General features: G+C 48.8%; 1 protein-coding gene across 5 annotated transcripts in view; it reads left to right on the forward strand.

Moving 5' to 3' along the window:
* Positions 1–14,834, forward strand: part of ARID1A (AT-rich interaction domain 1A) — a 68,428-nt gene extending 53,594 nt beyond the window's left edge. For 2 of the 5 annotated variants that reach the window (XM_070458981.1, XM_020909187.2), the window contains exons 9-20: positions 1,112–1,257; positions 1,347–1,456; positions 2,654–2,863; positions 5,500–5,707; positions 6,813–6,945; positions 7,116–7,291; positions 7,619–7,769; positions 7,855–7,989; positions 8,073–8,169; positions 8,638–9,529; positions 9,893–10,023; positions 11,754–14,834. In XM_070458981.1, the coding sequence (XP_070315082.1) occupies positions 1,112–1,257; positions 1,347–1,456; positions 2,654–2,863; positions 5,500–5,707; positions 6,813–6,945; positions 7,116–7,291; positions 7,619–7,769; positions 7,855–7,989; positions 8,073–8,169; positions 8,638–9,529; positions 9,893–10,023; positions 11,754–13,484 (4,120 nt within the window). In that variant the 3' untranslated portion in view covers positions 13,485–14,834. The remainder of the gene's footprint in view (positions 1–1,111; positions 1,258–1,346; positions 1,457–2,653; positions 2,864–5,499; positions 5,708–6,812; positions 6,946–7,115; positions 7,292–7,618; positions 7,770–7,854; positions 7,990–8,072; positions 8,170–8,637; positions 9,530–9,892; positions 10,024–11,753) is intronic. The other 3 variants (XM_070458982.1, XM_070458984.1, XM_070458983.1) reach the window with 2 other exon arrangements.
* Positions 14,835–16,506: the final 1,672 nt, after the last annotated feature.

Consider the following 16,506-nt stretch of genomic DNA (forward strand, 5'->3'; position numbering starts at 1 on the left):
TTGGTATCAAATATCATATGTAAAGAAATTTATAAAGTATACGTTACTTTGATTAGTAAAATAGGTCTTCGGAGTTTATTTCTTCTGCCAATCTAGCTTCTTGGTTTCCAAAAATATTTTTTATGGTGCACATGATTTAGGTCTGTGGTGTGGGAAATGGGAGGATGGTAAGGTTGCGGTTTGCCATTTCTCTTACTCTTCTGTGTGGTCCTTTGTATTTGACTCTGATGCAAAAATGCAGAAGGCTCGTGATTTGGTTTATGACTTCAACATTCATCTCTTCCTTGGCCACTGGCTTCAGTGACCATGATTCTACTGTTTCTGAAGGCTCTGTCTGTGTACCCCATTGCTGATGCTGACAGTTCTTAAAGTGACTCTTAACTGGGATGTTGGTGAACAAAGGTAGAATAGGATAATTGAATAAAGAGAGGTGGATTTGGTAGTACTTTAGGATGATAGAAACACAGGGTTTGCAGTAGGCCCATCAAGGAAGAATACAAAGGGGTGTTCCCTGGTGGCCTAGTGGTTGGGATTCCGACTCTCACTGCCATGGCCCAAGTTTAATACCTGGTCAGGGAACTGCAATCCTACAAGCTGTACAGTGTGGCCAAAAATAAATAAAATTAAGGTTTTTTTTTTTCTTTTTTTTTTTTTTTTTTTTTTGAGATGTAGTTAAAAATACACAGCCCCTCCAGGTGCTATGCTATGAGTTTGGTTGGGGTGACATGACAGAGTAATAAAACTGAGCATTTAATCTAGGCCTTTTGCCATAGTGAGGGCCCTTAAATGGAAACACAGCTTGACTTTGGAGATGCATTAAAGGGAGGCAGTATTCAAGAGACACAGCAAGACTCCATTCTTCAAGGAGTGCATCCTTTAAAATTGAGCGATGATTTCGTTTTGGGAGCTTAAACCCTCTTAGAACTTTCTGTGGGTGGTAGAAAATAAGAATATCCATGTGCATGGTTGTAGTTTGTGGGACCCATAAGACTTTCCCTTGTAAGCTTCCCTAGATGATCTTGGCTCACACAGCCCTGTTTACCTCAAGTCCTAATTTGAAAGCTTAGTGTCTCTAACTCTTGCCTCTCACACTCTGCATCTTCTTCCTTAGGCCACCGGGCTACCCCAATATGAATCAGGGGGGCATAATGGGAACTGGACCTCCCTATGGACAGGGGATTAATAGTATGGCTGGCATGATCAACCCTCAGGGACCCCCATATCCCATGGGTGGAACCATGGCCAACAATTCAGCAGGTAAGTCATAAACATTGCTCACCGCAGGGTTTTCTGGAAGAAATGGTCTTCGTGTCACAAACCCATCCGACTTTTCTCTTCTTTTGTAGGGATGGCAGCCAGCCCAGAGATGATGGGTCTTGGGGATGTCAAGTTAACTCCAGCCTCCAAAATGAACAACAAGGCAGATGGGACACCCAAGACAGAATCGAAATCCAAGGTAATGGCTTATATCTTGACTCCTTAACTTTCTGTCCCATCCTTTCAGTGATAGGAAGGAAAAAGAAGAGAGGGTGATTAGATTCCAGCCTTTTATATGACACCGACTAGGTAATCTTGGCAAAGGGTGCTGTTACCTCTTCTTAACCGTGAAGGGTCCCAGGATAATCATTCATTGAATTAGGTTTGAGTTAGCCCAAGGGGTCCTAATGTAAATAACATAGTGTTCTCATGGCTGTCTGATACGGAGGAAATGCCAGCCCAGCAGAGTAGAATTCTCTACACTGTGCTCTCTGAAGCTGTGACCCCTGTTCCTATGCACTGGTAGATGACGTATGTCATGGGTGGCTGGTTGTTGTCTTCCTGGACCTTACTCAGAACAGCAGGAATGGTTGGTGCCCTATGTTCTATAAAGGGGGAGAAAAGGCGGGGGGGGGGGCGGGGGCGGTTCTTGACCTCTCTCAGGTTGGTCCTGGGTGTGCTCTCTGTTGGGCTGTGTGGCATTCTGGGGACCTGCTCAGTATTTGAGTCATTTAAAATATTTCTGCCCTTCGTCATACCTCATTTCCCCTACCTTATAAAGTAGGGGAAATAACAATCATAGCTGCCACCTCTTGTGGACGTTCACCTCTGGCTTCCAGACCCTTTTAGTCATCCTCATGTCTTGGATAGTCATCCAAAGCCATTCAAGCAGAACCCTTCCTTTCTTGAGAGGAGGAAAAGTTCCTTTTCATTTTAGTCTATTGTCTCAAGGTCATATTTTGAGTTTCTTGAGTTCTCTGAAATGTCTGTAAAAGTGTGTCCAGGCTCCTAGGTAGCAGTGTGGGTGTATTAGTGACACTGATGTCAGGTGGACAAGGGTTTGACTCGCAGTCCTGCTACTGAAACACGAGGAGATCTTAGGCATGGCCTCCTTGGTGCCTGCAGCCTTACCTTTTAAGAGAAGGATAATTTGTAATACCTAATGTGTAAAGGCCTCTGGCACAGCACTCAATACCTAATGTATAGGCAGGGTTAGCTTTTTGTTTCTTTACAGGAAGGTCTAGCTCCCTTTTGGTTTTTGTGAAGGCAGAGCAGATGTTAGTGACCGCCCCAGAATAAGAAGCTTTACTACTGCCCTAATCAAGGGGCTTCTGAGACCCCTAGCATAGGCTTTGAATCTGACCAGTTCCTATGAATCTTGACCTGCCCCTTCCAGAAATCCAGTTCTTCTACTACAACCAATGAGAAGATCACCAAGTTGTATGAGCTGGGTGGTGAGCCTGAGAGGAAGATGTGGGTGGACCGTTATCTGGCCTTCACGGAGGAGAAGGCCATGGGCATGACAAATCTGCCTGCTGTGGGTAGGAAGCCTCTGGACCTGTACCGCCTCTATGTGTCTGTGAAGGAAATTGGTGGATTGACTCAGGTGAGTGCCTGGCACTTGGCTTCCCCTGTGGTTTCAACAAGCCTTTCTGTAGGTACTCAGTGGCCTCACTGGTGCCATGCCTCCCACAGGCACATCACCCTCCCCTGCTCTCTGAGCCACATATTGACAGGCCAGGGAGCTCAGGCCTTCCAGAAGACGAGGCCACGGGAGGAGGCTGAGATCTCCGTGGGTAGCGTGAAGTATTAGCCTTAACTTACATGTGCCCAGAGTCCCCCTGAGTTGCAAAACAGGGCAAGTCTATGAGCATTCTGATTCCATGGCAGGCAGTTTGGAGTATGAGACAAGGGCAAGATTCAGAGAGGGGTCTGGTTTTGAATTCTTTCTTAGCCACTTACAACCTAAGTGACCTTAATCAAGCTGTATAACCACTCCGAACCTTCATTTTTCTTATTTCTAACGTAGGGACAGTGCGTATCCTGCTAGACTGTTGAAAGCTAGGGATAATCAAACAAAACTTGGAGCAAGATTTCTGCCACGTAAATTGGTCTACAGGATGGTACAAGGGAAGCCAGAATAGTTGCTGATCCTTTCATTCTAGAAAGCTTCCCAGTGGAGATGGGACTTCAGGAGCTATTAAGTAGAAATAGTTTATGAAGGAAGAAATAGGTGGGAAATTGTGTTTAGTTACTCTGTATGGGAGACTTAAATGAATGGATTAATCTCCACTGGAAACCCGAACTGAACACCACCCTGAGCTTTGCGCCTGCCCTGATAGCTTAAATCTTTATTTTATACTCAGCCCAGGAGTCAAACAGGTGAGGCAACACTGGCAGATAGCCCATTGTGCCTTGCAAACTTTCTTTCTATGTATGTTCTGTAGTCATCATACCAGGAGCTTGCTATTGGATCTGAATGTGCAGCTGAGCTCGGGGATGCATAGTGGGAAGGGGTGGACTCCAAATCTTCTAAATCAGAAGAGGAAAACAGCTGTCACCAGCAGAAGAGAAAATGATTGGAATGAAGCCAACCAACAGTCAGTTATGAATTCCTTCTCCCTTAGGCTTTATTCCCCTCCCTCACAAAAGGAAAACAAAATAAAACAAGACACGTGCACACTGCCACATAGCCAGCGTGGGAAGCAGAGCCCCAGCAGGCCTCTGAGGTGACCCGGGTTCAGAACTGCCATTCTCCCTGGTGTTGAGCTCTCATAGTCAGGGCACTCCTGCCTGTAGAGAAAAGGGGCGTTAGGTTAGGTTTGGCATACTTTTTGATTGCATGGGCTTCTGGATTCACCAGACCTAAAGTGAGTTATCGAGGGAATCCCAAAGCCCAGGGGTCTGTCTTCCAGTTTCCAAAAGGTTGCCAGCCTTTTAGATGCTGTGATGTGATTGAACTCTAAAGACAGTTCAGAGAAGATAGAGTGCTGTTATGAGTTAGTTTGTGAAGGCTCCAAGAAGGCAAAAGATGAGTCCTGAGCTCTTCTGAAGGATTGATAGGTTCTGGGTCAAGGGAGGAGCTGTTCCAGTTGACTGGCCCTGATAGCATGAAGATGGGAAAGGGTCTGGAATATACCCTACCAATGCCACCTCCAGCCTTCCAAGTCTCAGCTCAGACATTGCCTGCTCTAGGAAGTGTTCCTGGTCATCTCCCCTCCATCTAGACTGTTCCTTTCTTTGCTTCCTTATCACTCTTGTCTCTGGTGTCACAGGTACCAGATCAGCAGGTGTCAAAACATTTTGAACTCCCTGTGGATTGGGACTGGAAAGTCGGTGTTTGTAGCCCTTGAGAGACAGGCTTATTACATGGTGGATGAATAAACATAAGAATACCTCAAGGGGAATTCCCTGGTGGTCCAGTGGTTAGACGCTGCCACTGCAGGGGACATGGGATCGTGCCCTGGTTGGGGAACTAAGATCCTGCATGTTGTGCAGTGCAGCCAAAAAACAATTACATGAAGAAGGAATCCTGCCTGGCTAAAGCAGACAGACTAATTGTAGGGATGGGAGACAGTGTGTTCTGAAGCTGAGGGAAGGAAGCAGAGCTCTAGACTGGTCTCTGGGAAGGTAAAAAAGAAGTCATGGGGCCTGAAGCATCTCCTGAACAGTCAGGACAGTGACTGCTGAGGGCAAGGGGCTTATAGTCATACGTCACTGAGATGCGGGAGCAGGGACACAAGAATGTCAAATTTGCAAGAAGCCCTACACTGAGAGAAAAAAAGAAAATCATATGAAAACCCCCAGTTTGACAAAGTCAGGCAGGGTGGTTGTTGATATTGCCACACATCTCCATTTTATAAAATGTTAGTTTTTTATCAGTGAATGTAAAATATGATTTGGATCTGATGGTGCTTTGCACATCATTTTTCAGCAGTACACTTGTGTAACGCAAAGCTCATACCTTCTGAATTCTGATTTCTCTAATAGTGATGTAAAGTTCACCCTATTTTGAATAAGCGCTGTCTGACAGTTGCAGTGATCTGTGGATAAAACCTGCTGAGGGTAGAGGGATTACTGTTGGCTGTGTACTATCCACCAAGCAGGGTTAACTTCTGTGGTTAACTGAGAACTGTGATTTCACAAGATGAGTACCTGGTCGGTCGCCTGACGGGGTTCGGGGTATGTGGGCAGGAAGGGCAGATGGAAGATGCACCCCGACTCTTCTGGTTGGTTGTACAGGTCAACAAGAACAAGAAGTGGCGGGAACTTGCGACCAACCTCAATGTCGGCACCTCAAGCAGTGCTGCCAGCTCCTTGAAAAAGCAGTACATCCAGTGTCTCTATGCCTTTGAGTGCAAGATCGAACGGGGAGAAGACCCTCCCCCAGACATCTTTGCAGCTGCTGATTCCAAGAAGTCCCAGCCCAAGATCCAGCCTCCCTCGCCTGGTAAGGATGGTGTGAGCAGCCTCACCAAGGCTGACCCTGCAGGGGTAGCATTCCAGGACCCAGGCTCCTCATTCAGCAGTGGCCGCCACCAGGAACGTGTGCTCTGTCCTGTCCTACCACAGAGTGTAACGGGTTGGCAGACTGAAGAGCAGGCAGTGGCGACTCCCTTGGGAGGTAGTTTGCAGCAACCCTTAAGTTTAAATTTTCATTGTGCACCTGGCGCCTTGCCAAATGTTTGTAAACTAGTGAGTGGGAGGGACGCTGAACAAGTCGGGAGACCTGACAAATAGCAGTGAGGCAGGCCGTCTGGGAGCCTTGGCCCACTGATGTCAGTGCCTTAGAATGCAGCTCAGGCTAGAGCCCTGAATTCCCCAGGGAGCTGTGGTGGCAGTGAATGGGAAGGAGGGGGTGGGGTGGGAATATGAATGGAGCGCTCTGGGAGCGCCTCTGCCCACCCTCTTTTCTGAGAGGAGGATGGGGCCTGGACAGGCATGGTGAGGGAGGAAGGCCAGGGCTCCTAGAAGGTGGGTGTGAACACATGTGCCCTGGGGTTGACCTCGGAGGGTGTAAGCTGTGCCTGAGATGACTCATCAGCTGGGGAGGCCCAAGCCCGCGGGGTATCTGCTGCTGAGAATGGTAACTAATGGAAGCGTTAATTACTGGTACTTGCGTGCTCATCAGCTTCAGGGATCATTCAAACTGCTGGTGACATTGGGTTAGATGTTTGAGAATAGGAGTTCCTAGGTGGTGCTCTGCAGGTTTGGGCTAAGAGGGAACCTCGCAACCCAGCTTTCCAGGACCTCTTACTGGGAGCTTGTGTACCAGCATTACAAGGTATGATAGGTTAGACAGGGTCCTTGGGGAAGTAAAGAAAAGGAGAATCTTGACAGACTCACGTCATCACCAGCATGCTCATGGTTTCCAAACCTGAACAGCAGTGAGAAGCGATGGAGCCCTCAAATTCCCTTTATTATTGGCCTTGCAGATCTCCTGCTGAGAAGGGTGATTTAGGTTTTAAAGAACCCTAGTTCTAACCTTTTTAGTGTCCTAGGGCATTTGTGTTTCTGTAAGAGTTTTCCTGCTCATCCTGTATCACTGTCCACAGCAGGATCAGGGTCGATGCAGGGGCCACAGACACCTCAGTCAACCAGCAGCTCCATGGCAGAAGGAGGAGACCTGAAGCCACCAACTCCAGCATCCACACCACACAGCCAGATCCCCCCCTTGCCAGGCATGAGGTAAGGCCAGGAGCAGGGCCAGGCGGCCTGGGGGATCCTGGACAGAGTACATGAGCTCCTGTGTAGCCCAGGGTATATTCCTGCTCTGTCCAGCCAGTGACTCCCAAGTGCCTTGCATTATTGGAGGAATTGCTTTATTTAGGGTCTAATTGGCTCCCTTCACTCTTGAGTAGGAGCAATTCGGTCGGGATCCAGGATGCCTTTCCTGATGGAAGTGACCCCACATTCCAGAAGCGGAATTCCATGACTCCAAACCCTGGGTACCAGCCCAGTATGAATACCTCCGACATGATGGGGCGCATGTCCTACGAGCCAAATAAGGATCCTTACGGCAGCATGAGGAAAGGTGACCGACTGCTGTTGGCCTTCTGTCGTTGAGGACAGGGCCAGGGCAAGGGGGCATTTGAGTAGTTTAAGGTTCTTGTTGCTCATCACGCCATCCCCTTCATCCTCCTTTCTTGTCATCTTCTCCCTGGGCTCACGCATCATCCTTAACAAGTACGTGTTCTTTGCCGGTTGGGGCCTTTCTAGATCTCTGTTTCAAACCGGTCAGGAAAACAGTTGGAACAGACCTGAACTCTGAAGCGGGTCTGGGTCTTTGGGGCAGGCGAGGTAGAGGTTGCCCGGTCTGCTAACCCACCAGTTTACTCACTGCCTCCCCTTTTGCTCTCAGCTCCGGGGAGCGATCCCTTCATGTCCTCAGGTCAGGGCCCCAACGGCGGGATGGGGGACCCCTACAGTCGAGCTGCCGGCCCTGGGCTGGGAAATGTGGCAATGGGACCGCGACAGCACTATCCCTATGGAGGTCCTTATGACAGAGTGAGGTAAGCACGTCCCTCGCCCCCACCCTGTTCCACCGCAACACCCCACAGCTATCATGGACCAACCTGCTCTTCCGATTTTGTTTAGGACGGAGCCTGGCTTAGGACCCGAGGGAAACATGGGCACTGGGGCCCCACAGCCGAATCTCATGCCTTCCAACCCAGACTCGGGGATGTATTCTCCCAGCCGTTATCCGCCGCAGCAGCAGCAGCAGCAGCAACGGTAAGTAAAGCCTGGTCACCGCGCTGCTGTGACTCAGGCTTCCCCACTCCCACCCTGATCGTGCGCTTCTCTCCTGCCCACAGACATGATTCCTATGGCAATCAGTTCTCCGCTCAAGGCACCCCTTCCGGCAGCCCCTTCCCCAGCCAGCAGACCACAATGTATCAGCAGCAGCAGCAGGTGAGGAGGGCAGTGATTGGGCTGATCCACAGGTTCCCCCCAAGAGCCAGTTAGCAGCCCGAGTTGAGAAGTCCCTTCAGATTCCTTGGCATTCTTCTTCCACCCCGACAGCCAGTTTTGTGTGAAGAGCCAAGCCTTTAGTCTCTTCTTCCCTGTTTGGGGTCTAGGCCCATCTCCAGTGCTCCACGAAGGTTAGGGTATTTTGTATTTTGATTTTTGAACCTTTCTACATTTTTCTGCTTAGAGCAAGGGAGAGCCAGAGGGAATAGAGAATGATTCTTGCTTTCAGAAGGAGCTTCAAAAGATAACTCGTAAAGGTGGCTCCTTTGTTCCCGTGGAGTCTGTGTCCTCTCTTCTAGAGGGGCAGAAGTAAGCCCAGCACGTGTCTGGTGTTGCATCTTGGCAGCTGTGGTCTTGCGTCCCTGAGTGCAGAGTGTTAACTTTCTCTCTGCTTCTGTCCCATCTTAGAATTACAAGCGGCCGATGGATGGCACCTACGGCCCTCCTGCCAAGCGGCATGAAGGGGAGATGTACAGCGTGCCGTACAGCGCAGGGCAGGGGCAGCCCCAGCAGCAGCAGCTGCCCCCCGCCCAGCCCCCGCCTGCCAACCAGCAGCAAGCTGCTCAGCCTCCCCCTCAGCAGGACGTGTACAACCAGTACGGCAACGCCTATCCTGCCACTGCCGCCACTGCTACTGAGCGCCGACCAGCAGGCGGCCCCCAGAACCAGTTTCCATTCCAGTTTGGCCGGGACCGTGTCTCAGCACCCCCTGGCTCCAATACCCAGCAGAACATGCCACCACAGATGATGGGCGGCCCTATACAGGCATCGGCTGAGGTTGCCCAGCAAGGCACCATGTGGCAGGGGCGCAATGACATGACCTACAACTACGCCAACAGGCAGAGTACGGGCTCGGCCCCGCAAGGCCCCGCCTATCATGGTGTGAACCGAACAGATGAAATGCTGCACACGGATCAGAGGGCCAACCATGAAGGCCCGTGGCCTTCCCATGGCACACGCCAGCCCCCCTATGGTCCTTCTGCCCCCGTGCCCCCTATGACAAGGCCCCCTCCAGCCAACTACCAGCCCCCACCAAGCATGCAGAATCACATTCCTCAGGTATCCAGCCCCGCTCCCCTGCCCCGGCCAATGGAGAACCGCACCTCTCCGAGCAAGTCTCCATTCCTGCACTCTGGAATGAAGATGCAGAAGGCAGGGCCCCCAGTACCCGCCTCGCACATAGCACCTGCTCCTGTGCAGCCCCCTATGATTCGGCGGGACATCACCTTCCCACCTGGCTCTGTTGAAGCCACGCAGCCTGTGTTGAAGCAGAGGCGGCGGCTCACAATGAAAGACATTGGTAAGGAGATCTCCTTGATTGGGTTGCTTAATCTGCCTCTTTACATTTGGTTCAGTGTTCTCTCTCCATCCTGATGTTCTGGATGAGTTAAAATCTGATCCAGTGTTGACTAAAATAGAGCCAAAGAACTTTGAGTAAGGAAGAAATCAGCTGATGTCAGGCTTTACTAAAGGAATTGCCATGCAGTGATGTCCTAAGCGAGCCTAGAAGCCATGAGGGGCAGATGTGTGTCCTCTCCTAGATGGGAAGTGCCTCTCACCATGTGTTCTCTTCAGAGTAGCCTGACAAATGAGCCAGCTCTGGGGTGGGGGGCCTCCTGCCAACCTGGGCATGGTGGATGGACGACGTGGAGGTTTATTTCAGGAACCCCGGAGGCATGGCGGGTAATGATGTCCCTCAAGTCTGGGCTGCTGGCAGAGAGCACGTGGGCATTAGACACCATTAACATCCTGCTGTACGATGACAACAGCATCATGACTTTCAACCTCAGTCAGGTGAGTCCAGGTGCTGGGGGAAGACCGGGAGGGCCTGGGATCTTCTTAAAGTAGATGGTGCTAAGTGACCAGGGAATTACGCCCTCCCTGGCCCACATGGTCTCTTTTATTTCACTTGTTCTTTTGATATTTTCTATGCCGATACTTTGCCACTGGCTATAGGCCTGATAATTCTTGTTAGTCAATCAGGACTGACTTCAAAGGGAATTTGGGAGAAGATTCTTGGTATTGGTAAGAAGGGCAGATTCTGCTGATGTCAATGAGGACACCATATTTTCTAGACCAAAAAGAACCTGGGGTCTCTATCCATGAACCTGTGGTCTCTGCCTGTGAGCAGAGCCGTTTCTTTATTTTCACTTTCTTCACCCACTCTGAATAGTTGAAGTCTTTATTGACAACCATTTTTCCTAAGATGTAGAATGGACAGTGTGAAGAAGTGTACATTATGGGCAGCAGGGGAGGTTAACACAGAGGTGGCTTTCCAAATTCCAAACCTTCTCTCCACAGACATGTAGCTGGAGTTTTCTCAGCTAGGAAGAGTTTCTTCTGCACCACCCTACTCTTTCTTTTGATCATCCTCGGTACCTCCCAGCCCATCCATCAAAGAATTGACTAGCAGGGCAGTGTTACTGATAGTTGCGTTTATCGCGCCCTCACTTTGTGCGAGGTCCTTTGTGTTTCCTTTTGTGTCATCCTCCCTGTAACCATCTGAGCAGATGTGGCCGCTTAGAGATGAGTAAATAGGCTCAGAGTCTTATTTTTGCCCAGGTTCACACAGCTGTTAGCAGTCTTTCTGAATCCAAAGCCTGCTTCCCATGAGAAAGAAAGGAACAAATATTGATTGAGCAATTTCCATAAGCCAGGCACTTGACATATTCCATTTAGACCTCAGAACAACTCTATGAAATTTAGGAGTTTGCATCATTTTCAGTGGAAAGATAGGAAAGCTACAGCTCAGAATATTAAATCACACAGATAGTTCCTGGAAAAGCCAGAATTCAAACCTGGATCCTTCTTTAAGTCTAAAGCCCTATTTTTCCCTTTCGGTTATACTCTTCAGCCAGAGATTAATCTGACTGGATTAATGTTTTCTGCTAGGCGTAGGAAATAGTCTCTACAGGATCTAAGCTGTAAAGTTGTACTAGCTTGGGAGCAGTGTTTAGAGAGCATAAGCCTCATCCCATTTACTGTGTTATGTGATGCACAGAGGTCCAGCCTCCTGGAAAGTTAGGGAGCTTGGGGAACAGAGTAGATGAACACCTGTCCAGCCTGCCTTGTGCTGGAAGGCATCATCCCAGCATGCCTAGCCTTGGGCTCCACTTCAGTGGAATGTAGAGAGTGTCCTCCTAGAGGGACAATGGCAGTGACCAACGGGTAGGGAACTGAGCCTGGTGAAGAAAAGCAGAAATAGGTTGAGAAAGGTGAGGTGGAGCAGTGGGTGGCCCTAGTAGGTGCAGAGTTGCTGGTCAGCATGTCCATCTGCAGAGGCAGGCTTCTGTGAAGATTGGGCTAAAGGAAGAACTTTGTGCTAGGCAGAGGGGAATTTAAACAACTTGCTTTGTGAACAGCCTTTGGGAAAGGAGAACCCCGACTCTCCCAGTGATACAGATGTGTTATCTGGAAGGGAAGAAGGGAGGTTAGGTAGAAGACCTTGGCAGGCCTCTCAAGTCAAGGATTCTCTTCTTAGCCACTTTTCTCCCTTAATTTAGTTCCTGTTCTTTCTCTTTTAGCTCCCAGGGCTGCTCGAACTCCTTGTGGAATATTTCCGACGTTGCCTGATAGAGATCTTTGGCATTTTAAAGGAGTATGAGGTGGGTGACCCAGGACAGAGAACACTATTGGACCCTGGGAGATTCAGCAAAGCGTCTAGTCCAGCCCCTGTGGAGGGGGAGGAGGAGGAAGACCTTCTAGATCCCAAACTAGAGGAGGAAGAAGAGGAGGAAGTAATTGAAAATGATGAGGAGATGGCCTTTTCGGGCAAGGACAAAGCAGCCTCAGAGAATAGTGAGGAGAAACTGATTAGTAAGTTTGACAAGCTTCCAGTAAAGATCGTGCAGAAGAATGACCCATTTGTGGTGGACTGCTCAGATAAGCTTGGGCGCGTGCAGGAGTTTGACAGCGGCCTGCTGCACTGGCGGATTGGTGGGGGCGACACCACTGAGCATATCCAGACCCACTTTGAGAGTAAGACAGAGCTGCTGCCTTCCCGGCCTCATGTGCCCTGCCCACCAGCCCCTCGGAAGTATGTCACAGCGGTAGAGGGCACACCAGGGACAACAGAGCAGGAGGGCCCCCCGCCTGATGGCCCCCCAGAAAAACGCATCACGGCCACTATGGATGACATGTTGTCCACGAGGTCTAGCACACTGACGGAGGAGGGAGCTAAGAGTGTAGAGGCCACCAAGGAAAGCAGCAAGTTTCCATTCGGCATCAGCCCAGCGCAGAGCCATCGGAACATCAAGATCCTAGAGGATGAACCCCACAGTAAAGATGAGACCCCACTGTGTACCCTTCTGGACTGGCAGGATTCCCTTGCCAAACGCTGCATCTGTGTCTCCAACACCATCCGAAGCTTGTCGTTTGTGCCAGGCAACGACTTTGAGATGTCCAAACACCCGGGGCTGCTGCTGATCCTGGGCAAGCTGATCCTTCTGCACCACAAGCACCCAGAACGGAAGCAGGCACCACTAACTTATGAGAAGGAGGAGGAGCAGGACCAAGGGGTGAGCTGCAACAAAGTGGAGTGGTGGTGGGACTGCTTGGAGATGCTTCGGGAAAACACCTTGGTCACGCTTGCCAACATCTCGGGGCAGTTGGACCTCTCCCCGTACCCCGAGAGCATTTGCCTGCCTGTCCTGGACGGACTCCTGCACTGGGCAGTCTGCCCTTCAGCTGAAGCCCAGGACCCCTTCTCCACCCTGGGCCCCAACGCCGTCCTCTCCCCCCAGAGACTGGTCTTGGAAACCCTCAGCAAACTCAGCATCCAGGACAACAATGTGGACCTGATCCTGGCCACGCCCCCCTTCAGCCGCCTGGAGAAGTTGTATAGCACCATGGTGCGCTTCCTCAGTGACCGAAAGAACCCCGTGTGCCGGGAGATGGCTGTAGTACTGCTGGCCAACCTGGCGCAGGGCGACAGCCTGGCAGCCCGTGCCATTGCAGTGCAGAAGGGCAGCATCGGCAACCTCCTGGGCTTCCTGGAGGACAGCCTTGCTGCCACGCAGTTCCAGCAGAGCCAGGCCAGCCTGCTGCACATGCAGAACCCGCCCTTTGAGCCAACTAGTGTGGACATGATGCGACGGGCTGCCCGTGCGCTGCTGGCCCTGGCCAAGGTGGACGAGAACCACTCGGAGTTCACGCTGTATGAGTCACGGCTGTTGGACATCTCGGTATCACCGTTGATGAACTCATTGGTTTCACAAGTCATTTGTGATGTACTGTTTTTGATTGGCCAGTCATGACAGCCGTGGGACACCTCCCTCCCCGTGTGTGTGTGCGTGTGTGGAGAACTTAGAAACTGACTGTTGCCCTTTATTTATGCAAAACCACCTCAGAATCCAGTTTACCCTGTGCTGTCCAGCTTCTCCCCGGGAAAAGAAGTCTCTCCTATTTCCTCTTTCCTCCCCCTTCTGGCCCCTTCTTCGCCCTCACCTTTCTATTCCCTGTCCTCACTTTACTCCCCTCAGGACCCTGCCCTATTTGAAAAGACAAAGCTCTGCCTACATAGAAGACTTTTTTTATTTTAACCAAAGTTACTGTCGTTTACAGTGAGTTTGGGGAAAAAAAATTAAATAAAATGGCTTTCCCGGTCCTTGCATCAAGGGGATGCCGCATTTCATAACTGTTTTTAATGGTTAAAAAAAAAAAAAAGGAAAAAAAGTACAAAAAAAACCCCTGAAGGACAAAAAAGGTGACTGCTGAACTGTGTGTGGTTTATCGTTGTACATTCACAATCTTGCAGGAACCGAGAAGTTCGCAGTTGTGGACAGACCCTGTCCGCTGGAGAGGCCTGTGCAGTAGAGTGTAGACCCCTTCATGTACTGTACTGTACACCTGATACTGTAAACATACTGTAATAATAACGTCTCACATGGAAACAAGAGAAACGCTGGGTCAGCAGCAAGCTGTAGTTTTTAAAAATGTTTTTAGTTAAACGTTGAGGAGAAAAAAAAAAAAGGCTTTTCCCCCAAAGTATCATGTGTGAACCTACAACACCCTGACCTCTTTCTCTCCTCCTTGATTGTATGAATAACCCTGAGATCACCTCTTAGAACTGGTTTTAACCTTTAGCTGCAGCGGCTGCGCTGCCACGTGTGTATATATATGATGTTGTACATTGCACATACCCTTGGATCCCCACAGTTTGGTCCCCCTCCCAGGTACCCCTTTATAGTATGACGAGTTAACGAGTTGGTGACCTGCACAAAGCGAGACACAGCTATTTAATCTCTTGCCAGACATCGCCCCTCTTGGTGCGATGCTGTACAGGTCTCTGTAAAAAGTCCTTGCTGTCTCAGCAGCCAATCAACTTATAGTTTATTTTTTCTGGGTTTTTGTTTTTGTTTTTGTTTTCTTTCTAATCGAGGTGTGAAAAAGTTCTAGGTTCAGTTGAAGTTCCTGATGAAGAAACACAATTGAGATTTTTTCAGTGATAAAATCTGCATATTTGTATTTCAAACAATGTAGCTAAAACTTGATGTAAATTCCTCCTTTTTTCCTTTTTTGGCTTAATGAATATCATTTATTCAGTATGAAATCTTTATACTATATGTTCCACGTGTTAAGAATAAATGTACATTAAATCTTGGTAAGACGTTTGTGAGGCTTTTTATTTTCAAACTGTTTAAAATCTTGACCTTTTGGGGCTTGGGGGAACTCTTCTTGTTCTTGCAAATCTCCCATGGTATGTCTGCTCTCTCCCTAAATGGTGCATCCTGGCCCCTGTCATTTCTGTACCAAATTCCACTTGACCTTCCACAGTGTAAGTCTGAATTTAAGAAAGCTCTGTAGCCCACTAGGCTGCTCTGTCCACGGGATTTCCCAGGCAAGAATACTGGAGCGGGTTGCCATTTCCTTTTCCAGTGGATCTTCCCGACTTGGGGAATCAAACCTGTGTCTCCTGCATTGGCAGGTGGATTCTTTACCACTGAACCACCGAGAAACCCAAAAATCTTACTAGCCTCTTGAAATAAAGTGGGTTTAAGTATCTAAAGAAAGTAATGATACTCCAGAAAAAGAAACCTTTTGGAAATAGTTGGCAGAGAGAGTATCTCTGTGTTTTTTTTTTTTTTAGAAATATTTCCCCAGACCAGCTCTCTCCCCTGATTCCAGATTAAAGTATTCAGCTGTCTTCTTGACATCTCTGCTTGGAAATTCAGTCTGAACATGCCTAAAAAGCCCTGTCTTCCCCTAGAAGCGTCAGGAAATGGCAACTCCATCGCTTGGCCAAAGACATCCTTGACTCCTTTCATGTCCACGTCCAGGCTGTTGGTACCCTTCAAAAAATAATCCTCAGTCCAGCTGCTATCTCTGTAGTTCAAGAAACCATCGTGTCTTTCTTAAACTTTTAAAATATCCTCCAAACTGGCCTCCCTGCCTCTGTTTTGCCTGGTGTTTGAACCTATTCTCAACATAGCGGCCAAATGCTCCCATTAAAATCTAAGATCTAAGAATCTAAGATCAAAATCCTTCAATGCTTCAGCCTTACTCTGAATAAAAGTCCAGATCCTTATAATGACCTACGTGGCCCTCAGATATCTATCTTGCAGTTACCTTTTGGTTTCCTCTTCTTTCTTTCCCATTCACATTCCACCATACAGAGCCGTTTCCACCTTGGGACCTTTGCACTTAACTGTTCCCTCTGTCTAGAAACAGTTTTGCCAGATAACTGCATAGCTAAAGTCCTTGTCTTTTTTGAGTCTTTGCTCAAATATCGTCTCAGTCTTTCCCTGCCTATCTTACTTAAAATAATAATTTGAGACTTCCCTGGTGTTCCAGTGGTTAAGACTCTGCTTCCACTGCAAGGGGGTATGGGTTTCCATCGCTGTGGGAAGTTCCACATGCCACGCCATATGACCCCAAAAAAAGCAACCTGTTCCCCTGCCTCATTTCCCTTTTCTGCTGGATTTTTCTTTATAGCACTTGTTACCATCAGACTTATTGTATATTGTACATACCTATTGTCTTCCACTGTAATTAATGTAAGTTCTCTGAGGGCAGGGAGTTTGGTTCCTTGCTATATTCCTGTCCTACAGAACAGCCTGGCACATTGTAGCCACTTACTAAGTAGTTGTTGAATGAAATGGTAGATGTTGGCCAGACACAGTTATTTTAAAAGGTTAATGTTGCAATATATAGCTTCTCTCTTGATTGACTTCCTTAAGGACACAATGGAGAAACCAAAAGCAGTATCAGAAAATGCTATTATGGTGGACATTTAAAGTGAAACTTGAAACAACAGCTTTCTATTGAGTACCTACTTGT

Source organism: Odocoileus virginianus, chromosome 30 (assembly GCF_023699985.2).
Source record: "Odocoileus virginianus isolate 20LAN1187 ecotype Illinois chromosome 30, Ovbor_1.2, whole genome shotgun sequence".
NCBI classification, from domain to species: Eukaryota; Metazoa; Chordata; class Mammalia; order Artiodactyla; family Cervidae; genus Odocoileus; species Odocoileus virginianus.